At 55.1% G+C, this 23,527-nt stretch overlaps 1 protein-coding gene across 15 annotated transcripts; it reads left to right on the forward strand.

Moving 5' to 3' along the window:
• Window positions 1-750: 750 nt before the first annotated feature.
• On the forward strand, window positions 751-22,059 carry SEPTIN8 (septin 8; the record flags this gene model as incomplete). Of its 15 annotated transcripts, none has more annotated exons than XM_081137445.1 (10): window positions 751-1,008; window positions 11,973-12,093; window positions 13,075-13,270; window positions 13,598-13,784; window positions 14,764-14,925; window positions 15,429-15,525; window positions 15,719-15,887; window positions 16,109-16,241; window positions 16,355-16,545; window positions 19,240-22,059. In XM_081137445.1, the coding sequence occupies exons 1-10, from the start codon at window positions 979-981 to the stop codon at window positions 19,241-19,243; spliced, it is 1,290 nt and encodes a 429-aa protein (XP_080993571.1). In that variant the 5' UTR covers window positions 751-978. The 15 variants fall into 15 exon arrangements, with proteins under 15 accessions (XP_080993571.1, XP_080993560.1, XP_080993565.1 ...); XM_081137434.1 differs by having other exon boundaries at window positions 840-1,008; window positions 13,604-13,784; XM_081137439.1 differs by having other exon boundaries at window positions 840-1,008; window positions 19,505-19,953.
• Window positions 22,060-23,527: the final 1,468 nt, after the last annotated feature.

Raw genomic sequence — 23,527 nt, forward strand, 5'->3', positions numbered from 1 at the left:
AAGGACCGGAGGCCCCCCGACAACTTCCGCTTGGGCAGAGGTGTTGGTTTTCTGAGTTTTGCGCAGTTTTGGGGAGTGAGATCAGCAGAGAGGAGGCCCACGCGTTAGGAGCAGTGGTCCCCTTTGCCCAGACTCCATGAAGACGTCGCCCCGGGCCCCTGGGGGCGGGCAGGGCGACGGTCACTGCAAGCCGATGCCTTGGCTGTGGAGTCCGGCTTCCCTCTCGCACCGATCCCGGGCCTGACCTGCGCATCCTGCGCCTTCGTTGCGCAAGGAGCTGAAGGCTGGTCCCCTGCCCGCGAGGCCGCCGGGCCGGACGCGCGGGTCCCGCCCTGGGTCCCGCCCTGGCTTCGAACCGAGCATCAGGTGGGGGGGCTCAGGGCACCGGCTTTACGAGGCTGAGGCGGCCTCTCCCGGACCCGACGGGCCGCGGGCCGCCCTTCGACACTCCGGCTGGGGCTCCCGCGCATTTGCAGGCTCCGGCGCGGTGGCGGAGGCTGGGTCGGGAGGCCCCCGGGGCGCACGCGGCGCCCGCTGCCCTCCCCACGGAGCCGGCTTCCTAGGGCGCGGGCCGCAGCACCCCGCGGGCTCGGCCCCCGGGACACGCGGCGGGCCGACGGGACCGGCCCCCGGGCACTGCCCTCCCCGGCCCCCCAACTCGCAGACTACAAGTCCCGGCACCCCCCGCCGCTGGCGCCTCCCGCCTGGCCGCGGAGACCCCGGCCGTCCGAGCGGCGGGCCCGCGCTGCGCTCGTGGCGGGGCCGGGCGCGGAGGCCGGTCCCGCGGGCGGGGGTGGGGGCGGCTCCGCCGCTTCTCCCGCCGCCGCCGCCGCCGCGGCCGAGGGGAGTTTCCAGGAAGTGGCCATATTGGATCCATTCAGCCGCAGCCGCCCGGGCGCAGCGCGTCCCGCAGCCGGCTCGTCCCCGTCGCGGCCCCGGCTGCTCGCCGCGGCCCGCCCGCCCGGTGCGGAGCTCGCCATGGCGGCCACGGACCTGGCCCGCGTCTCGGTGAGGGCCGTGCTGGGCCGCGGGCGCGGGGCGCGGGGCGCGGGGCGGGGGCCGCCCTGCAGCCGGCGGGGGCGCGGGGCGCGGGGCGCAGGGCGCGGGGCGCGGGGCGGGGGCCGCCCTGCAGCCGGCGGGGGCGCGAGCCGGGCTGTCAGCGCCGCGGGCCGGCCGGGGGACCCCGGCGCCGGCTCTCCGCAGCGCGAGCCGGGGGCCCGGGGCGCCGGGCGGGGGCGCCACGCCGGGCGCTGGCGCGGTCGCCCCCTTGGGCGCGGGAGGCGCAGGCCCCTTTCGCGGGAAGGAACAAACAAACACCGCCTGGCTCCGGCCAGGTGCGAGGACGGACTGGGGCCCCGGGGGCGGGAGGGGAGGGAGCACCCCGGATACCCCGGACCCCCGTCTTCCCGGGCATTTCTTTGGGCACTGCTGGGGAGAACCCTGGCGCGCAGGTGCCGTTGGATGGGCACCACCCGGGAAGACGAAGCCCTAGGGCTCCGAGGGGGACCCCAGCCGAGCTCAGGGCAGTGGCAGATGGGGTCCTGAACACCCTTGGGCCTGCTTTCCCAGCCCCCTCCCCCTTCCCCCCAACAAGCGACAGAATCCTGGGTGCGAGTCCGGGCAGGACCCGCCTCGGTGGTCAGGTCCGAGGCAGCCATTCCCCAGGAACTGGAGCGACGCCAGATTCAGCCCAGTGGATGTTTGCTCGGACCCCAGCTGGGGTCTGCTTTCCGCAGGACTGAGGCTCCGGTGGTCTCGGCAGGGGTCTCGGGGCCTGAGCCCGCCGATGGCCAACTTCCCAAAGGTTTTTCTAATTCTGCGAGGGGGGAAGGGGGCCTCTTGGGGTTGTGTCTGCATGTCCCCTGGTGTCTAAGGCTGGATCCGGGTGTGTCTGGGAGGCTGGGCTGTGACAGTGAAGGAAGCTGTGTCCTCTTGCCAGCATGTGAGGCCCTGGTCGGAGGGGGAGGGAGGGAGAGCCCAGGCCGTTGGGGGGAGTGGGTAGGGGGAATGCTGAATATGTGACTGATAAGGAGTGGTTCTGGGGCTAAATAAGGGAGCTAGGACTTATGTAATTAATGCTATAAATACAGTCATCTGAATTTATATATGTAAATTTCCCCTTTAATCTCAGAATACATTTGTTGGTCTACTTTGGAAATGTGCATAACTAAAGCAGGAGCTCTTGGTTTCATAACTTCTAGACTGGGGTGTTGTTGTATTTCCACTGGGGAGGGGGTCGTGTCAGTTAAGTAAGTTTAGATCCAGGAGGAGAGATTCAGAGGTTGGATGAGTCAGAGATTCGCCTCACCTCTGCACTGTACATCAGAATTTATGGGCCCAAGGAGGGCAGCGCCTGAATCCTAACCCACCCGACCATTAGCGGGAGGCCAGGAGACCTGTGAGCGGGAGTGTCTGTGTGCATTTTCTCTGCCCGGCTGACCAGAAAGTTATGTCTGGGTCTTGTCTGTCTGTGGCCAGAGGTTGCTCCAACAGTTGATCTTACAGGTGGGAGAGGTATGTAGAGTAACCAGACTCGGACCACCTGATTTGCTGGCCGTGCCAGGCAAGTTATTTAACCCCTCAGTGTTCTCATCTGAGTAATGGGATAAAAATATTACCTCCCTCATAGGGTTATTGTGAGAGCCCAATGAGGGGATCCCAGTGAGGTGCTCTGAGCAGTGTCTGGCACATGGTAAGACACAGTAAATGAGAAATGATACCTAGTGCCCACGTGGATATGAAGACCAGCCCTGTGTAAGGAGGCGGCAGAGAATATGTTTGCTCTATTATACGGCACCTTTCTGAGGGGCTCCCAACACTGCATGTCCAGAGATTGTCCTTAGAAGCTGAGCTGAGAGGCCCTGCTGCACTGCCAGGCGGCTGGAAAGGCCCTTTCCTCAGATTCCATGTTTGCTGTCTGTGAGGATTTGGGGTGTTATCCCCGTGGTGAGCTGAGGCACGGAGAGGGGACTGACTCAGGTAAGGGTGTTCAGCCTGAGCTCAGGGGCCAGGGTTACTGTGCCAGGTTAAGCTGGATGGACAGATGCCTTCCACGCCCTCTACACTCTGGGCCATTAGACTCCTGGGAGGACCTGCACAGGGTTGAATTTGGGTGGAGACCTTGGGTGGGGTTTTGGCCTGAATTTAGGAGTCTGGACTCCATTCTCCTCTCCTGGCTTGTCATCCTGGGAAAATACTTTCTTTAGCTTGCTATAAAATGGGCACAACCATGTTGATATTCTTCAAAGAGTTTGTTGAAGGTTAATTGCAGTCCATGGCATGTTTGGAAATATGCTTAGGTGTCTTGCCAGCCCCAGGATTGACTTTGGTGTTAAGCAGTGGCCATGAGACTCTGATCTAATTGAGCTACGGCAGGTCTACACTGCCTTTCAGGCTGGTTCATTGGTCAAACCAGCCCTGGAGGGCTGGGAATTCCTAGCCTGGAGCTTAGATGAGCATACAGAGTTGTTCTTTGAGGTCAACGTGTGCTGGGTTCCTGTTCCCCACCTGGCGTGATGTAACCCCCACAGGCTCAGCAGCCTTTACATCTTGGTTTGGCCCTGCTCAGCCCTAGATCAGACAGGGGATTACGGTTGACCTCCTAGACGAGCATGTCTGGGACAGCCATCTGAGGAATTTCCGTTGCCTCTTGCCTTCCTTGGGGAACCAGATTTCTGTCCACTCTTGCTCTGCCCCTCCTTACTGGGTCCCCTTCTCAGGGCTTACCCTTTCTTGCCCCTGAGGGCCATCTCCTGTGTTTCTCCTGTCAGAATTTTCTGGGGCAGGATTTTGGATGTTATCCCCATGGTGAGCTGAGGCACGGAGAGGGGACTCTGTGGTGAGGGAGGCTTTAGGGCCGAGGGAAAGTAGGGATATGAGAAGGAGAGGGAAGAAGCGTGTAGCATGGCAGCCTCACACCTGGCATTCTTCCCAGCCAGCCATCCCCCCTCCCATGTCAGCTCTATCCTCAGTACCATCTGTCACTTCCGTTGTCACCCTCGTAATCTTAACACTTCCCCAAGAAGCAAACTATCCAGGGAGTGCCTATTCCTTCCCTGACGCTAGAGCTTGTGGGAAGGGACGGTGGGAGGCAGCCCCCTCGCCCACATGGGGCTCTGTCACAGAGTAGTATCTCCCTGTCCTGTAGAAATGGCCAGTAACCTCCTTGCTGAGCTGTTCCGAAGGAGAACTGAGAACTGAGCAGGAGACGTCTGTGTAGCTCTCAGTGCCTGGTGTTGAGGGGTCATAAGTGAGCCCCACCTTCCCCTGGGAGGCGGGTCTGCCCTGCCCGCCCTCCCTCATGGGCATCGTACCATGCTGTGGGTGCTCATGTTAGTAAGGTCTGTCTGGGATCTTGATGGGTCAGAGCAGGGAGGCTGGTGGGAGGCATTTGTGATCCATAGGAGCACATGATAAGGAACTAACCAGGGTAGGAACAGAGAGGGTAGCAAGAAGGAGACTGATCACAATGCCAAGGAGATGGGAGAATGGATGGAGGCTGGGAACCCAGGGCCTGACTTTTGTCAAAAGTTTGGATGGCAGGGAGGGCACTGGATGCTTTGTGGTCCACCGCCTTGTCGATACCAGCAGCTTGTAGTTGGTGAGGATGCAGACTCTGGTCATTGGCAAGCTTGGACCTGAGACCCAACCCCAGCACTGGTACCCTAAGGTAGGCTAGGTGGAGGTGCATATTTGAGGCAGTAACTACCATGAATGTCTCCGTGGCTTGAGTCCAGCTACCGGAAGCAAGTAGCCGCAGGATGACAGAGCAAAGGGCCGGAGGGCTGGCTGGCCTCTTTGTGTCCCTTGTAGCCCATTCAGCCTTCCTGCCTCTGTGCTGCTAGCTAGGGTCTTGGGATCCCCAGGCATGGCTCCCAAGGCACAGGCTTTGCCAGACAACCAGATGTGGAGCTGTGCAGGCAGGAGTGAGATGCATCTGCCTGGGGAAAGGATGCCTCCCAAGGTCAGCATGCCCTCGTGATAGAGCTGGGGTGTTTTTTCCTGGAGCCACCTGCCTCCTCATGGCTCATGTGAAGAACCCTGGTTGGGAAGAGGTGGTGGAGGACAGGGCAAGGGATATCTTGGCGGTAACATCAGTTGCCCTGGGTGATCTTGGGGCAAATTAGATATTCTCTTCCTCAGAACACATGGCTTCCAGATGGTCCTTGGTCTAGGGGCCACATTAGAGGGACAGAACTACGAGAAGAGGGAATAAGGACCTATTTCAGATTTTGGGAGTTGACCACTCCTTGAGGGGCCTCCTGAGATTGGGGCACCTGGGGCCTAGGATTTAGGAGGGGCTGTGGGCATGGACCCAAGTCCACTCATCAGACCTGGCTCTGGAGCCAGGGTATGAGTCTGCTACTCTGTCTGGTGCTGGGGTAAGTGGGCAAGCAACAGGGAAGTATAGCGGTGCTGACCCAAGCAGCCGCTGGCCCATATTGGTGCCCATGCATTCCTCTGCCCCTTCCCAGCACCGGCATCCATCCTGGGGTTGGAGGGGTCAGGGTCACCTTTGCTGCCCACATTCTCCTTTCCAGGGGTGGTATCTCAGTCACTGTGGAACACAGGCTGCCTCCTTCCAGCAATGTCCAGACCACTTGTGGCTTTCCCTGCTGCAAGGCAGTGGGGGCTGCCACTGGAGTCCCTGAGTCAGGTGGGAAACTATGATTGCCTGGGGTTCCAGTACCGTCCAAGACCCCAAACACCTTCCCCATCAGCTCCCTGGTGGGATGGACCACTCCTGCTCAAGTGGCACAACAAAGCCCAAGAATGTGGATGTGTCCTTTGCCTGGGGTGGGGGCAGGGGGTGGACCCAGAGACCAATAAGTGTGCTCTTGGCTTCTTAGAAATCTGATTTTGAAATGAGGAATGTGAAACGAGCCACCCCAAATTACTAAGTGGCAGCCCTGGCATCTGTGTTGGCGCCATGAAGGTTGATCCCTACTTGCGTCTTCTCCCCAGGTTTCTTTTGCCACCTTAGAGAGACACTTTGGTTCCCAGGTGTCCTTTTGCTTTGGAACAGGTATATCCTGCCTCTGTTCTTCCCTCCTGGTCCAGGTCAGCAGCATTTCCACCCCAGCTCCCACATACATCCCTTTGGCTATTTCCCGTAACCTTTGATCTGAGCTTAGTGGCTTGCTGTGGAATCCTGGGACCAGAGCCTAAGTCTTTCCTGGGAAAATTCCTAGGATTCCTATCAGACTCAAGGACAGTTGTGCTATGACCATGGGTCTGGCCAGAGGCCTCTGCTCTGGCTATTTAAGGCCCAGGCTGCTTAGAGTAACTAGAGCGGGGAGCGGGGGTAGATGGTTTGTGCCAGAAACATGGGTGGAGAAGACTGCCTGTGGCATAGTGACTCCTGGATCCATTGCAGGACCTAATAGCTCCCCTGGGGGGTAGGCTTCCTGCCTGCCTGGCAGGGTGCTCAGGCCAGTGGGTACCAGGCATGGAGCCTGGGGGATGGAGGTGGGGAGAAAAGTGTCAGAAGTCCAAGGCACCAGGTAACTCTGTGGAAGGCTTGGGGTCGGGGTTGCTGTTTGTCCTGGATTCAGGAGCCAGATATACTGATGGTGGGTATCACCTCTGCCCCCGCCCTGACAACCAATCTAGTTGGGGAAGTTTGATCTTAGGGGTCTTTAATTCATTTATGGCTTCCTTGATTCTGTTGGCTCAGACATTCAGCAGATTTCCAGTTCCTTCTGCATAAAAGCCTGTTTTTGTGTGGGCAAGCTGTGAGACAACGGTTTCTCCCCAAATCCGACTTCTCTTCTTGGTTAAAGGGGCAGCTTCTCTTTGCTGGCGATTAGGGCTGCTCCAGAAGGCTCAGACAGAGCATTTCCTGGTCAGGAAAAGGGCGTCCTAGTTAGCCACTGGGCTGCATAACAAAATGCCATTCTCTACTTTGTTCTGGACGGCTGGGCATGGAGGAACGCAGCTGGCCTGAGCAGTTATTATTTTGGTTGTTGTCTTTGATGTGCCAAAGAAATGATGACATAGAAGCCTGGAGCCTGGCTCCGGAGCCAAAAGCTTGTTAGTGATTAGAGAGGGGATAATGGCCCTGTGGAGTTTCCCACTGTGTGTGTAGAGCTCAGAGCTGCCAACTCTCTGTCCTGGAGCTTTGAGGAGACAGTTAGAGCCCCCTGAGCCAGCACCCCAGGAAGGTGGGTGTGTGAAAGGGGCAGAAGCAGCTGGACCTCCTCTCACTAGAGCCAAGTTAATTTGTCTAGCCCAAAGGCTCCTCCCATGGAGCAGTGTCCTGTGGGTCTCCATGCCCCAAGAATGGAGACTGAGTCTGTCGTCCTTCTGGGTCACCTCCCTGACAGACCCATGAGATTGCAGACTGTCATACCATGGGCCAGGTCCCACCCCCAGACATGTTGTGTTGGGCCGTCAAGGTATTCTCAATTTGCATTACTTTCCAATCTTTAAAAATTAGGGGGTTCCACTTAAAAATCTGTGTTTCTGGATTCTCATGAAGAATTGGAAGATATGGCAATACAAGGTCTGCATTCCCACAGTTGGCTGGAGGTGCAGAATCATGGCTGGCGTGGACTGGGCATAGGCTCTGCAGTTCCCCACTGTTCCCACCTCTCCCTGGGGAGCCCCGCACTCTGCCATGTGAGCAGTGGAGTTACGTGGCTGGAGGCGTCTGTCCATTCAGATCCTGGCTGCACCTTTCTGAGCAGTGTGGTCTTGGGAAAATTGCTTAATCTCTTGGTGGCTCCATTGCCTCATCTGTACAATGGAGATAATATTACAGCCGACCTCACAGGGCTGATGTGTGGACTAAATGAGATTAGAGTCGTGCATGGTAAGCACTCGATAACTGTTAGCTGTTGTTGTTACTCTACTGTTTCTCTTCATCCAGTCACATTACCTGCTTGGCCTCTATAGCCTTTTGAGTTTAGGCTGAATTAGATTGGGTCTCCGAGGTCAAGGATCTGGTGTCCTCATCTTTTCACTGGCAGCCATCCCGGTGTTTGGCACACAGTAGACGTGCCCGGTGAGCGTGTGTTGAGTGACTGACTGACTGAGTTGGGAGCCTTATAAGAGCAGGAGAGTCAGTATTGTAGAGTGGTTTGTGGCAAGGGCTTGGCTGCTCTCACATCGATGCTCTGCCCTGATTAGTTCTCCAGCTTCTGTGTACCTCAGTTTTCTCATTTTATGGGGATAATAGGTGTCTGCCACACAGGGTGGGAATGGACGGTGTAGGAGACTGTGTAAGGTCACTTGGCTGATTTGGCACAAGTGGTCCTCAGTGAGGTGGTGCTGTAAACCCGGAGATGTTTTACTTTCCACGCTTTTTTCTTCCCTGTGTTGTGTCTCCTTGCTTTCTCCCTGTTTTCCTGAATTTAAAGAGTTTCATTTTGGAGACTCTAGCAGTCAAGATGCTTTCAGTTGCAAGAAATAGATAGCCCTATTCACCTAGCTTAAGCAGTACAGGGGAGGTACTGCCAGGGGTCAAGGGAAAAGCCCAGAGCGTGGGCAGACAGTGGCTCTCACTTTGTGATTTTCTTGGCTCTGCCATCCTCTAACTGGGCTTCAGCCTTAGGCTAGCACCCCTAGTGGTCACAAGATGGCCATGAAGGCTCACCCTGGATCCTATGCCTGTACCTGAACCAATTATGGGATGATGCTGATTAGCTCAGGACTGTTAGGCCCCACCCCCAGAGATGGAACTGTGGTCTTACCTGCGAAATTGCAGGGCTGATAGCCAAGTAGTCACTGGGAGACACGAAGGTTCTTTCTGAGTTGTGGCAGCTGAAATGTGCCAGTGATGCTTCGGAAGCTGCTGGCTCCTCCCATGAAGGTCAGCAGAGATACCTGGGTCGGGCACCTTGGAACAAGCGGTACACCTTGGATCAGATGTTCATGATGCCAAATACAGGATCAGGGAGGTTGGCATTCGCGACTCAGTAGAGTGGGGAGGTCAGATCAATCTTCTGAAACCAGGGAACAACACTCTGTCTCCTTAAGGGCCGGTGGCCATTCTGTGTGTTTACGTGCATGTGTACATACACGCTCTGGAGGCTGACGTTCCCATGGTCCCTGAGGCTCCTGAGCAGGCATTGATTGCCCCAGGGCTGTGGGCCCTGGAGTGACAGGGTGCAGCCTGGACAACAAGTTGGGGATGAAGACCTCCCTGCACTCCCATAGGGAACCACACTGTGTGAGTGAAGGCAGGCAGGGCTTGCTGAGCGTGGAGAGATGCCTCATGTGAGAACCCCCTGCCGTTACCTTCTGGAGCCTGGAACTGTAAGAAAGTGCGGACACTGAGGGGCAGGATGGGCTCTGGTTCCGTGCAGGTACTCTGCAGCGGGTGTGCATGTGCCTGTGGTTTTCAGACACAGCTGACTGGGTGGGCTTTGGCGGCAGATATAGGATGTTGGATTGCGTCCTGATTGTGTCACCTTTGGAAGAAGAGAATGAATAAATACATAGCCTTCTCTGCAAGTTCAGCACGCCTTAAGTTTTGGAGATTTTCAGTCTCGCCTGAAAAGAAAAAAAGCTCCAGACGAACTGCTCTGCCCTCCATTTGATCCGCAGGCTACCACGAGCAGGTAGAACAGAGACTAGGTAACGCAGCCCGGTGTGAGGTGGGCAGACAGCCCTGATGCTGTAGCAGTTGAGGACGACATTCAGTCATTTACAAATGGTAGGGTTGTCTAGCATGCTGGACATGGTGGGGGGGAGAATGGAAAACCTGAGCTTCCCCAGCTTGCGGCCAACTTCAAGGAGTTTATTGAAGAGATGGAGAACCAGGATGCACTAAAAAAAAAAAAAAAAAAAAAAAAAAGCCTGGCAGGCGTGGCTCAGTGGTTGAGTGTCGAACCATGAACCAGGAGTTCACGGTTTGATTCCTCATCAGGGCACATGCCTTGGTTGCTGTCTCGATCCCCAGTAGGGGGCGTGCAGGAGGCAGCCGATCAATGACTCTCATCACTGATGTTTCTGTCTCTCCCTCTCCTGTCCTCTCTGAAACAAAATAAAAAATCAATAAATAAATAAAAATTAAAAAACAGGACAGCTAACAGTACAAGGAAATGGGGTCACTGCCAAGTGAGGGACCTGGAATGTAAGTTCTTAGGGGCCAGGTCAGAGCACGAGCCAGGGAAAAGGTAGAGTGAGCTTTGGGACCCAAGGAAGGGGCTGAATTTGAAAAGTGAATTCAGAGGTAACCAGCTGGGCGGGAACTGAGCATGTGAGGAAGGCCTCAGACCACGAAGGGCTAGGATGCCGTGCTAGGGGGTTTGGACCTGACCCAGCACATCCCACGCTCCACTTACTGTATTTGATGTGGGCACCAGTGAGAGGAATCTGCTTTTGGAGCCTCTTTGTTGGGTTATATTTGCAGCCCTGGGGGGACCTGGGCTTGAGTGGGGAGGTTGGGACATGATCACTGGGACAGGATGGGGAGGAAGGTTTGGCTACAAGAACAGAAGCTCTGTTGAGAGAGGGTCATTGGAGAGAACAGGTTTAGGGGTAACTCTGACTTTTTGAGGGGACAGTATAACTGGCCAGAGGGGCCACATGGGGTTTTGGCTGCTAACACACATACTTGGGAGTCATCGATGCAGGGCTACAGTGACTTAGCTGAGGGTGGAATGGGGGGGCATAATTAGTGGAGAAGAGAAGGCCAGTTGTGAGTGCCAGGGGGCTCTGGTTGGGAGGAAAGTGGTTGGAGGGGTTCAGGCTAAGGCAACAGGCCACGGCTACAGAGAGGGCAGGGAATGCTCAGGTGCTGTGGAGACCCCTCTGTGGGAGGGTGGGGAGCCAGGGTCCTACGTTCTGGTCCTGAGCCCCCTCTGCCACTGTCCTAATCAGTAGCTCCTGGGGCTGCCTTCAGTTGGGCCTGTTTCCTCCCCTCTGGTTTTGTGGCAGGATGAGAGGATGGCAGGATGAGATGACAGGATGAGACTCAGACCCACTGCCCTGTCCTGTCCTTGCTCTTTCTAGCTGGCAGTCAGGGCAAGGGGACTGGGAATAGAGGAGGCATGTTTCTGCCCAACATGGAGCTGTCTGGGGCCTGCCCCTCAGAGGGGCCAAACCCAGGAAGGCTGAGCCTGGGAACTTTCCCTCAGAGGACAGCATTTTACCCCCATTCCCAGGGTAGCCATACAAATTGGAGTCTGACCTTGACCCTTTGCTTCAGGACCTGGTGGTTTCTTTTTATAGTGCTGTGGGCCAGCTCTAGGGGCCCCAGTTTACTTAGGACCTGCTGCCTGCCTCTCTGCTAAGGCCAGGTCTCCATGTTCTCATCCGAGTCCTCTGCCTAAACAATGGGGTGAGGTGGGAGGGTGGCACGAACCAGAGCCTGGGGGTCCCTAGAGAACTCCACTGAGGCAGGAGGGAGGAGGCCTCAGAGTCATGATGCCTTGGAGACGCCCTGAGACCCAGTGGTGGGTCTGAGTGAGCGCAGGCCCCTTTTAGCAGGGCCCATGAATGCATTCCATGCTCAGGTGCGTGAGGAACAAGGGGTGCACGTGGAGGTCCCTACACAGAGCTTGAGCGAGGGGTGGAGCCAGACTTGCCTCTGCTTGAGTCTGACTTCAGTAGGAGGGTCTAGGAGGTCTGGGAGGGGACCCCAAGAACATGATACTCTTCAGTTTTGGCCTCTTGAAATCTTTATTTAAGATTCAGGGACCTTCTGGGGTCTCCTGTGCAGGAGGGCAGGTGAGCCCTCAGGGGTGGCAGGCAGGAGATGCCCCAGGCCCCAGCACCCCTTGCCAGCCCAGATGGAGCAGAGCCATGGGTTTAAGGGCTTTTTCTGAGATGGACTCAGAGGCCATGAGGCTCATTGGGCTCCCTCTGTGGAAACCTGGCATGGAATTGGAGCTCTGGTGCACTCATGTTGTGTCCTGAGATTTGCTGAGAATTCAGGTGGGGGTTTTGAGCCAGGCTTATCTTCCCACAGCTTGGCTCCTCTTCCCCACTGGGCTCACTGCCTTGCTTTATTTCTCTCTCAGCAGAATGCAGAGCCAGAGCCCCGGAGCCTCTCCCTGGGCGGCCATGTGGGCTTTGACAGCCTCCCTGATCAGCTGGTCAGCAAGTCAGTCAGTCAGGGCTTCAGCTTCAACATCCTCTGTGTGGGTAAGTGCCATGGCCTGGCCGGGGGGCAGCCTCAGAGGACAGATGAGGGCCTTCTGGGAGATGGGGCACTGCTGCCCCGGCCACCTGTCTGGCTGCAAGGGGACCTCCCAGGCAGAGTGACACTTTAGGGGGTCACAATAAGGCTTTGGTTGTTGTCTCTGCCAGGGTCAAGGACAGAGTTGGAGCCAGGCCTGGCTCAGAGCTGCCTTAAAGAGTAAACAGGATTAGGCATGTGAAGGTGCTTTGTAAACTGAGTATTTATCACAGAGATTTAGGTTGTTTGTTTATTTAAAACACATGGACTGATGTTTCTACTATGTGTCTAGGACTCTAAGGCAAATAAGACTCTTCCTCCATTCTAGTATCATGTAGTAAGAGGTCCCACACACATCTGAATACAGCCCCAAACAGGAAAGCTCTGGGAGATGCCATGTGCCTCAGGGCCTGGAGCTTCCAGAGGCACAAAGAGCTTGGCCAGATTCTCCACAGGTGCCTTACCCGTCGCTTCTGCCAGGCTGTGGGTGCTCCTGGGAAGCAGCCTTTCCTTAACCCCCCCAGTAAAAGCTACATGGCGCTGGGGCCACCCAGAGCAGCTGGGCAAAGCCTCTGTTGGCTTCAGATGCTGGCCCCATGACCATCCTGGACCTGGCAGGTGACTGGGTCCCATTGAGGCCAGCAAATGTCAGTGTCTCACCACTGCCTGGCTCTACCTCTGCCCCCTCCCTGAAGAAACATCTTACACATTCTGAGTAGCCACATTTCATGTCCAAGTCAGTCTTTTGACTCTTCCACATGTTATTTCTGAGGCCACTGAGAACGGATGGCTCCTAGGCACCGGGCAGTGAGGGATGCAGTGGGAGGCCCGCCCCTCTCACATTTTTGGAGGCTGAGGATGCCTGAGCCCCACCCAGCTAGCCAACAGCCAGGGACAGCCCTAGTTCCAGCCTCTGACATCCCTTCCCCTCCACACCCCTCTCCCAGGGGAGACCGGCATCGGCAAGTCCACGCTGATGAACACACTCTTCAACACGACCTTCGAGACTGAGGAAGCCAGTCACCACGAGGAATGTGTGCGCCTGCGGCCCCAGACCTATGACCTCCAAGAGAGCAACGTGCAGCTCAAGCTGACCATCGTGGATGCCGTGGGCTTCGGGGATCAGATCAATAAAGATGAGAGGCAAGAGGCGGGAAGGGCGGCCCCACCCAGCCTCATTCCCACCTCGCCCATGTTGGCCTCGGTTCCAGCCCTCTGCCCCGAGCACTCCTCATCCCATCTGTCCCCATACAACAACCAAGCTCCACACTCCACGGGAGCCAGGGGAGGGCCTGTCAGGGAATAGCTGAGGTCCTGAGGACCCTTTGGGGGTCAGGAGAAGGGGTCCAGACAGGGATCCCTAAGCTCTTTGTTCCTAGGGAGAGAAAGCCAGTGGGCAGGCTGGCTTGGCTCCGAGCCCCCGCGGTGAGGCTCAGCTGCCTGCCTCCTAGGTGATGGAGCTGTCTGTAGTTACAGGCCCATCGTCGACTACATTGATGCGCAGTTTGAAAATTATCTGCAAGAGGAGCTGAAGATCCGACGCTCGCTCTTTGACTACCACGACACGAGGATCCACGTATGCCTCTACTTCATCACGCCCACCGGCCACTCTCTCAAGTCCCTGGATCTGGTGACCATGAAGAAACTAGACAGCAAGGTGTGCTCCGACCTCTCCACCCCACCTCCATGGTCCTCCACTGGGGTGGGGTGTGGTGGCTGCAGTGTGACTGTCCATTGCAATCCCCAGGGGCTCTGCTGGTTGGGGGCTTACAGATAGCCCCCTTGACTTGGTCCCCTCACTTTTCTCTTTGTCCCTACCGCTCCAGTGGGCACACCCTGCTCTGGGCTTTTTCTCCAGAGTTCTATCCCCTAAATCTGGCCCTGAGCCCCTTTCTTCCAGCTGAGTTATTCTCAGCCTGCTGGCTCTTGGCCTTCTCTCCCTCCCTTGACCCTCTGACCCTCTCCCCAGAGTATCCAAATTCTCTGCTCATTTTCTCTCTCTCAATTCCTAGTTCCTCTGTCCCCTTCACTCTCCCTGTCCCTCCTGCCATGGATTTCCCTTGGGTCCTCCTAAGTCCACTAGGGAGAGGAGAGTTAAGGCCCAGAATTGAGAATGCAAATGAGCAGTGGGGATTGAGAGGACAACTTCATGGGGGCAACAAGAAGGGCTTGGAGTCCTAGAGAGTATGCACCTATCAGCTCACATGACTGCTCTCCCGATCTCAGGAGTTAATTTTCACTGTGAAAATGGGATAACTTTAGCCTGGGAGATTTTGAGGTCTTCCTGTGGCTACTGCTGATGGGTCATCGTACCTGCTTAGATGGGACCTCAGCCCTCTGCCACTGCTTGTATCAGGTCCCAGGCCATTAAGACCTTCAGAGAACTCTGGGTCAAAGCTGAGTATGCCCAGGAGACTAATTTGCGGGGTAATTTGGGGGAACAGGGGCTCTAAGAAGTGCTGCTACAACCCATCAGAATAGCCCCAGGTGGCTGGGTTCAGGCCAGGCCTCCCCATGGAGCAGCTCTATCTCTCTGGCTTCCTGCCTTCTGTCTAGGGTTGAGGCCTGGGCTGGGCTGGGCTCTCTGCAGTCCGGGAGCAACTAACATGCTGCCCCCTCTTTCCTGATCCTGGCAGGTTAACATTATTCCCATCATTGCCAAGGCTGACACCATCTCCAAGAGTGAGCTCCATAAGTTCAAGATCAAGATCATGGGCGAGTTGGTCAGCAATGGGGTCCAGATCTACCAGTTTCCCACTGATGACGAGGCTGTTGCAGAGATTAATGCAGTCATGAATGTGAGTGTTGGGCAAGGGCCTCCGGACTGTGGGGCCAGAGGGCTTGCAGCCAGCACAGATCTCTGACACAGCCCTGGGAGATGCTTACTCCCCAGGAGTTCAGCCTTACCTTCTCCAGGGAAGACGGGTGGGCATCTGGGAGCTGGCCAAGTCCTATGTCCTATGGACAAGGGCCAGGAGGAGTCAGGTATTGGAATGGTACTGGGGCTTCCCCAGGCTTGAGTTTCACAAGATATGGAGTCAGGGTGGGGACCTGAAACCTGTAGCAGTAAGCAGGCAGGATGCCAGGGCTGGGAGCGCAGGGAAGAGCCAGGCCCACGGGTCCTTTGCGGGAGCTTCTAAGGGCCCCTGGGCTGAAAGAGCACGAGGAAGGAGGCTTGTGGGTTTAGCCCCCTCCCCTGTTGGGAGGTCCCAGGACACTTCTCGAAAAGATAGCCAGAAAGTGAGCATCTGGCCAGACCTGGTTCAGCCCTGTGCTCACGCATCCTTGGGCCCCTTTCCAGGCGCACCTGCCCTTTGCCGTGGTGGGCAGCACGGAGGAGGTGAAGGTGGGGAACAAGCTGGTCCGAGCCCGGCAGTACCCGTGGGGAGTGGTGCAGGGTGAGTGCGGCGGGGAGAGCGCCCCCCGCCGGGGCCCCAGCTCAGTGCCCTGCCCTGCTGCCCCTAGCCCCTGCCCTGTGCCCTCCCTGTGACCCCCGGTGCCCGTCCTGCCTCTGGAGTGCGCACTGTCCCGTGCCCTGTCCTCCCGAGCCCGCCTGCGTGCTGCCCGACGCCCCGCGCCCTCTGCTTGCAGTGGAGAACGAGAACCACTGCGACTTCGTGAAGCTGCGGGAGATGCTGATCCGGGTGAACATGGAGGACCTCCGCGAGCAGACCCACAGTCGGCACTACGAGCTCTACCGGCGCTGCAAGCTGGAGGAGATGGGCTTCCAGGACAGCGATGGGGACAGCCAGCCCTTCAGGTGACATCCTGAGCGCAGAGCAAACCTGTCTTCCCAGCCTCAGCCAGACTCGCGGTGCGGGCGTCTGCTTCTGGGGTCTGGCGAGCCAGGGGGTGAGGCTGTCGGGGCCCCCGCATCCTCTTGGCCCCCGGGGCCCGCGTGACTCGGCTTCTCTGGCCGAACCCTGCTGCCCCGTCCTGCTGTCGTCCCACCCTCGGTCTCTTTCCTCTGGGTCTCCGCAGCCTGCAGGAAACGTACGAGGCCAAAAGGAAGGAGTTCCTGAGCGAGCTGCAGAGGAAGGAGGAGGAGATGAGGCAGATGTTCGTCAACAAGGTGAAGGAGACAGAGCTGGAGCTGAAGGAGAAGGAGCGGGAGGTGAGTGCCGGGCTGGCGGTCACGGCGAGCGGGGCCTGGCTGGCTGGCTGGCCCGAGGGGCCGGCGCCGTCCCGGCTCCCATGGAAGCCCGGGCTCCCCGTTTCTGCTTCCAGCTCCACGAGAAGTTTGAACACCTCAAGCGGGTCCACCAGGAGGAGAAGCGCAAGGTGGAGGAGAAGCGCCGGGAGCTGGAGGAGGAGACCAGCGCCTTCAACCGCAGGAAGGCCGCCGTGGAGGCCCTGCAGTCCCAGGCCCTGCACACCACCTTGCAGCAGCCGCTGAGGAAGGACAAGGACAAGAAGAAGTAGGTGGCGCGCCGGCTCTTGCTCCCGGGCACTCGCCGTCGCCCTCGGCCCCTTCCCGTGACTCCTGCTCTCACTCACTCCCACTGGCTCTCCCTGCTTCTCTCCCCAGTTCACTTGCCCTTCCGTCTCCTCCTTCTCGTCTTTCTTTCCCTTTCCCCAGTGATCTTGATATCTCAGGATACCAAGTATTCATGCCCTCTCTGTCTCTGTCTCTCTGTCTCTCTCTCTGTCTCTCTCTGTTTCTCTGTCTCTGTCTCTGTCTCTCTCTCTTTCTCTGTCTCTGTCTCTGTCTTTGTCTCTCTGTCTCTCTGTCTCTGTCTCTCTTTCTCTCTCTGTCTCTCTCTCTGTCTCTCCGTCTCTCTCTCTGTCTCTCTGTCTCTCTCTGTCTCTCTTTCTCTCTGTCTCTGTCTCTCTGTCTCTCTGTCTCTGTCTCACTCTCTCTCTCTGTCTCTCTTTTCCTCTCTCTTTCCCTCCTTCTCTCTGTCTCTCTCTTTGTCTCTCTCTGTCTCTCTGTCTCTGTCTCTCTGTCTCTCTCTGTGTCTCTCTGTCTCTGTCTCTGTCTCTGTCTCTCTGTCTCTGTCTCTCTCTGTCTCTCTGTCTCTGTCTCTCTGTCTCTCTCCCCCCCATTCTCCTGCATCCTCCACAGAGCTGGGTGGCGAAGGCTGGGCCACACAGGCAGGGAGTCGCCCCAGGAGTGTGTAGGGGTCTCGGGGCAGGTCTTTCGGGCCAGAAGATGGACAGGGCGTGGGAAGGTCAGCATTTCCTGACAGATTCCCAAAGCTCATGTGGTTTCTGCTTGGACAGCTGTGGTGCTTTCCCCCAGTCCCCCCCAGTCCCTGAGGCAGCAGACGTGGGACCCCTGTTGGCTGGCAGGTGCTGACTGAGCCCAGCGGAGCCTTGATCCCAGCCAGCACTGACCCCCTGAACCCTGTGATCACTGCCTGGCTGAAGAAGGGACAGCAACTCCTGGGTGGGGCTCAGTGAGTCCTACTAGGGAAAGGGGCTGCCCCTCAAGTAGAGGATAGAGGTGTTTCTCCTGAGAGCAGACTCAGGAGAGAGAAGAAAGGGGGATGGCCTTCAGGAGTCAGTCAACAGGTTGGCCAGGTGGGGGCAACGCAGTCACTTTTTCTCGGGTTTTTTTTTGTGATAGCCTGTTTCCACGCTTTCAGCTGGAGTCTGGATGCTCTGGCTCCTGGAGATCTCCCACCCCCACCCCACTTCACTCACTGCCCCCCACCACATCACACTGTGGGGATCTTGTCCTTCCCTGCATCTCCCAGCCCCTGGCCTGTGTCAGGTACCTTCCTTCCTTGCTAGCCTGGGAACTAAGCAGGTATCCTGTTTTCTCCTGAAATGTTTGGGAATGTGTGTACCAGGCCCTTTCTTGGTGGCAGTGGAGCCCTGTGATTAGGGCCATGCAGTGCATCACTGTATTGCATTCCCGAAAACACACACACACACACACACACACACACACACACACACACGTGTACACGTGCACTGTCTTTCTCTCCTGCTCTGTCATATACACAGACTCAGGCACATACCTGCCAACACACACCATCCCCATGCACAGAAGCACAGACATATCTAAGAGCTTCTCCCTGGGGGACATGCAGGGAATAAAGCCAGGCATGTAGGAATTGGGTGCTAGTTATCATTCCTAAGGCCTGTCCTCTGCTTTGGAACAGACCCTCCTCCTTTCTTTAGTGTCCCTCATTCTGCTGACTGGTGGTCTCATCCCAACTGCTGGGACAAATGAGCCCCTGCCTGGCCCCAGGGAGGACACCAGCCCCACACTCCCCTCAGCCATGGGAATCTCCCCTCCGTTTTGCTTTTGCTTCTAGCCCTCATCCCGTCCAGCTCTTGGCTTGGTGAGTGTCGGGGCTCTGTTCATTGGAACCTGTGCGGATTTCAAGCTAGCAGCTCAGAAATCCGTTTTTTCCTGGAAGAGGGTACACAGGTCTATGACTCAGGTGCCGACACCCAAAGTGACTTTGTCCCGCTCCCTGCCAGCTTGGCCCAGGTCATAAAGAAAAGTCAGGCAGAGTTCCCCCTATGGAGAAACCACTCAGAAACGAAGACAAGGACCTGTGGCCAAGTCAGGGTCTGAGGGCCAGTGGGTGGGTGCAGGCTGGCTGCATGGGCGCCAGCCAGTACAGCTCTCAGGGTGGGGGCTCATCATTGGTGTCAGGTCTCCTTGCTTATCCTGTGTAGCCTGGGCCTGGAAAACAGGTCCTTTCTGTTTGCTGGACATGCCAGAAAGCTTCAGTCAGTTTGGCCTCTGGGAGTGACCTCTCGTCCCAGGCTGGCCTTGTGGAGGCCAGGAGTGGTATAGGTGGGGTGGCTGGGAGCACCCCTCCCTCCTGCCCAGTCAGGGGAAAGGGGTAAGCCAGGAGTGCATTTGGGGTTGGGGGGTGTGTATGACCATTTAGTCGAATGGTTTTGATTGGTTGTATTTACTCTTTAAATTTTAATCCTTTTTTGCAAAATTATTTCCCAATCAGATCTTGACCCTCAGCATGGGACTCCACAAACTGAAGCGAATTCTCCACTTTACTCGTGACCAATGCCAAACTGACTGCCCTTTCCCAGTGTCCACCTTGCTGTCTTTTGCTTCTATTTCATTTGGTCGTCTGCGTATCTTTTAATGTGTGTGTTTTTGTTCTGTTTGTTTTATTTTTATTTTTCAGTTAACGCACGCACAGACTTACATGTCAAGAGCGGACTTTAGAATTTCATGTGTTAAGTTGCTTGAGTTACACCTTGTGACCCTTCTCCCATAACATGGTGTGAGGACGGACTGGGAGCCGGTACAGACTCCAGTGTTTACAGCCTTGCTCTGTCCCCGCCCCCGCCCTCAGGCCGCCCTGGGCCTGGCGGGCCACCCGTCTCTATGCAAACACAACAAAGCCATGAATGCTGGAATCCAAAACTGACGAGGTTTATTTTTTTCAGAGCCAGTGGCTGGTCTTCCATTTACAGTGTCACTATTCCTTGACGGAGCAGTTATGTGCCGCTCTAGCGAAGGCCCCGCCCTCGATGCTCGGCCTAATTGTTCAGCGACCAGATGGCAACTCATGCCCTGCCTTAGGTGTGGCCGTGTGTGGCACGGTAGACATGCTGCAAAACTTGCCCGATTCCCCTTCGTTTTAATTTTTCTAACCCAGAGCTTAATTTCAATAATAACTTTTAAAACACTTCTAAATTTTTATTTTGCCACAAGCGTAAACTAAATTTTTATTTTGTCATGAGCGTAAAGATGAATAATATCCTCTCCCGTTATTTTCATAAGTAACACAGATTCCCTGATTTTTAAAAACTAAAAGTATCTCTAAGCCTTTTTTATGTAAAAATATCCCTATAATACATAGGGAGAGGTGGGTAATAAACATCCTGTAATGACAGTGTTTGGAATTTCTTTACGGACGAAAGTGGAACATGAATACGACCACGTCCAGTGTTTTCACTGTGAATGTAAATGGAACAGCAGCCCCAAGCCCTTGTCTGTGTGCCCCTGAGGTGCTACCTATAAACAGGGACCAACTCCGTGTGTGTGTGTTAAGTGTTTGACTCCAACTAAGACCCTCAAACCAGTCCTGCGGACTCCAAATGCACAGAGTGCTCAGCCAGGAAGAGGTTTTTATGTCAAGGTCCTTGTTTCCTTTTTTCCTGGCTGAGTCACAGGGCAAAAGATCAAGGTGTCTGGTGGCTGTGGACAATTTAAGAAAAAGTTCCCAGCAAGGAGCTTTCCCCCTTCAGATGCATTCTTAAGGGGGCTGTTTTAAGAAAGTACTAGCATCATTGATTCTTCTGTGTTCCTGTTGGTTGGCAAGCCACCGAGAGGAGCAGGGTTGAAAATACGACCTGATAAAATGGGAGACAAGAAATGAATAGATGAAGGGAAGGATTTCATTCATTGTTGATGAAGCACTGTGCTGGGCACAGGCTCCCTGAGTAACTCGCAGCCCACCCCTCGAGGGCCTCACATTATCTGCGCTCCCTGGCTGGAAGCTGCACTGCTCGACCTGAGGTTGACAGTTTGTTTTTCATGTCATCCTCCTGCCCTTCCATTGCCTGCTTTGTAGATTTGCAGGACCAGGTCCTGGCTTCCTCCTGCCCTCTGAGATGGTGCTCCATTCAGAGTGGGGTGGAGAGGTGAGCCTCGTGTGTCCACTGAGGCATGGCCAGGGAAAGACAGCCTTTGCAGTGAGGGGCTCCTCTTGCCAGGAGCAGAGCAGGTTTTATTGATGCTCAAAGTGAAAATTCTCCCAGTGTTGTGCCATGACTGCGGGTGGACCCATATTTTGAAGGGGTAGAAACTTGAACTATTGGAGAAGCCGCTTTCAAAAAAAAGAATGTGACTGTACAATTAGGTACGGGGCCCTGGGAGGGGCCTTGAGGACTCAGCTTCATTAGCCTCCCAGTGCATCCACCTCTGGTTGGGACTGATAACTGTGTAGGTATCCAAACAGATAAATCAGCATATCTAAGACAGATGTGGCTTGTCTTTAGGGTAGTTATATGTCTGAAAGTTTATAAACTTGGGCAGAAGTATGACCTGAAGACAGCATCTGTTGGCTAATATATTTCTGAGGATGAGGCTCGATGACCCAGTAGGTTCACTGGTTGTATAAGAAATGAGGTCTCCTGGTTCATGAGCCAATTTGGGGAGTCAGGTGGGCAGATTCTGCCATCTACCCACCATAGTCTGCGGGCCATTCCCAGGGTGTGCAGGAAGGCCAGAATTGTGGCTGGTTACCTGCCTGCAGGGGACCTGTCATTGTATTTTCTGAGGTCTGAGCTGCCTCCACAGGTTTCATTAGCTTTAGTGAACCTCACTGTGCACTTCTTTCCCTGTGCTGTTTGTGTCTGGAATTTTGTCGTCTTTAGCTGAGACCAAATTAATCCTTGGTGCACAGGGTGAGCTTAAAACTTTGCCCTTATTTAACAAGCAACCCCTGGTGGAATGTGGCCCCCGCCTGCACAGTCTGACTTACCCCTCTCTTTCGTTCTCAGTATCATTGGTGGGCATTATTTGGGCTGTTAGTGGGACCATGCTGGCATTTGCTATCATGTCTTTCATGAATCAAGTTGGTTTGGGGTAGAATCACTGATAATTTCTTGTCCAAACTGAGGCGTTTGAGAGTGAAAGGAGATGCTGTTAATTGTTCCAGCTCAACAGGCATAAAGCCAGAACTGTCTCAGGCAAACCGGAAGGTAGGGGCACCCCAGTCACGGGGCACTGGAGCCTAGGTGGTTTGTAATGGTGCGGACCGACTGCATGCATGCTTTTGTGTCTGTGTGGGGGTTCCCTGTGATGTGGGGCTCGTGTTACTGGGTAAGGCCTGAGGGAGTGCGGCTTGCTAGTCTGTTACGTCAACATGCTTTTCTAAAACGGCTTCCCTTGTTAATTCATTTACCCCTGCATTCATTGACTGTTTTTGTTCCTTTCCAATCACTTTGTACTTGTTTTTTTTTTTTCTCCCCATTAAATTTTGCATTTATTTTGAGTTTTTTTGTGGTGTCTTTTTTGGGCAGCAGCTTTTCTGATTTAACAAGTTTCCTAGCCTATTAATCTGCTACAACTGTGGTAAAATACGGCTTGTGTTTCTGTGAACTCTGTGGGGTGGATAGGCTTCTATAGGAATTCTAGGAATTATGCAGGGCACGAAGAAGGCAAACCCTGCCCTGGGAAAGCTCACATCCTTGTGGAAGAGGCTTGACATGGGGCAACTAACACCTGAGTTCTTACTGTGTGCCAGGCGTTGCTCTAAAGTACATCACATGCATTAATCCCTCTCATCTTCATAATAATGTTATGATTAAGTACCATTTACCCCAGTTCATAGCTAAGGCACAGAGAGGTTAATTAACCAAGGTCACACAGCTAGTAACTGGAGGCATCGGGATTTGAATATTGGCAACCTGTACCGTTAATTCCTGAGCTATCGCTGCTCTTTGGCAACCTTGTGAATGCTGCGTGAACAGTGGAAATGCAGCCAGGATGAAAGTGTTCAGCTGACAGTCTGGGTTGGCAGACCTGAGAGGGTTTGGTTGAGGTGGGATGCCCTGGTAGGTAGGCAAATATTTGGTTGAGGAAGGTAGACTTGTAGTTGAAGGAAGTGACGACAAGCTCATGGGTCCATTTGTTGAGGAGCTTTCTCTGTTGGGCACTGGTCTAATCTCTGGGAAGACCACAATGAGGAGATTGGGACTCAAGTCGGGGGAGCCAACAGCCCAGCAGGGAGACCGGTATGCAGACATCCCCAGTGAAGGTACCGCTCAGCTCTACCCATGGGGAGGCAGGCAGCAGGGAGGAAAGTCTTCACCAAGATTTGGAGGACAGAGGTTCTCCTAGGAGCCGGGGGAGAAGGGCCTTGGTGGAGGGAACATCACCATACAACTCGGCTCACCCATGAAAGGGAAGTAATATTTGGACAAGTTTAAGAAAGGTGCATATTGCTCATCTACCGTGCACTTCCCTCGGCCCATCTGAGCCGTCTCCCGTCTTCATTTTCTGCAGCCACAGTCCTAAACCAATCCCTGTCCTGTGCTGGGGACAAAATGAAGACGGATTGTGTTCATGTTTTTCCCACCACAGTGATCCCCAGTCTCTGACCTGAGGCTGGATATGAGTTCTTATCTCAAAAGAAAGAGGAAGAAAGGAAGGAAGGAAGGAAGGAAGGAAGGAAGGAAGGAAGGAAGGAAGGAAGGAAGGAAGGAAGGAAGGCTGGCTAGAGGAGAGTAGGATGGGACCCCAGCACAAGCTTGAACAGCATCAAAACTTTTTTTTTTTTAAACTCACAAGTGGTACTTTGGCAATGCAGAATTTTGCTTCCCCAAAGAAGAGGAATTTTATTTACAGAAATATGGAGCCACAGGGTTGTCCCTTACTCTAATACTGGGCCTCACAGACCTACCTTCTCCTTTGAAATTCAGAGTTGGATTAGCTCTGGGGACCCAGCTTACATCCAGAGC

This window comes from Miniopterus schreibersii (assembly GCF_964146895.1).
Source record: "Miniopterus schreibersii genome assembly, chromosome: 4".
Taxonomy (NCBI): Eukaryota; Metazoa; Chordata; class Mammalia; order Chiroptera; family Miniopteridae; genus Miniopterus; species Miniopterus schreibersii.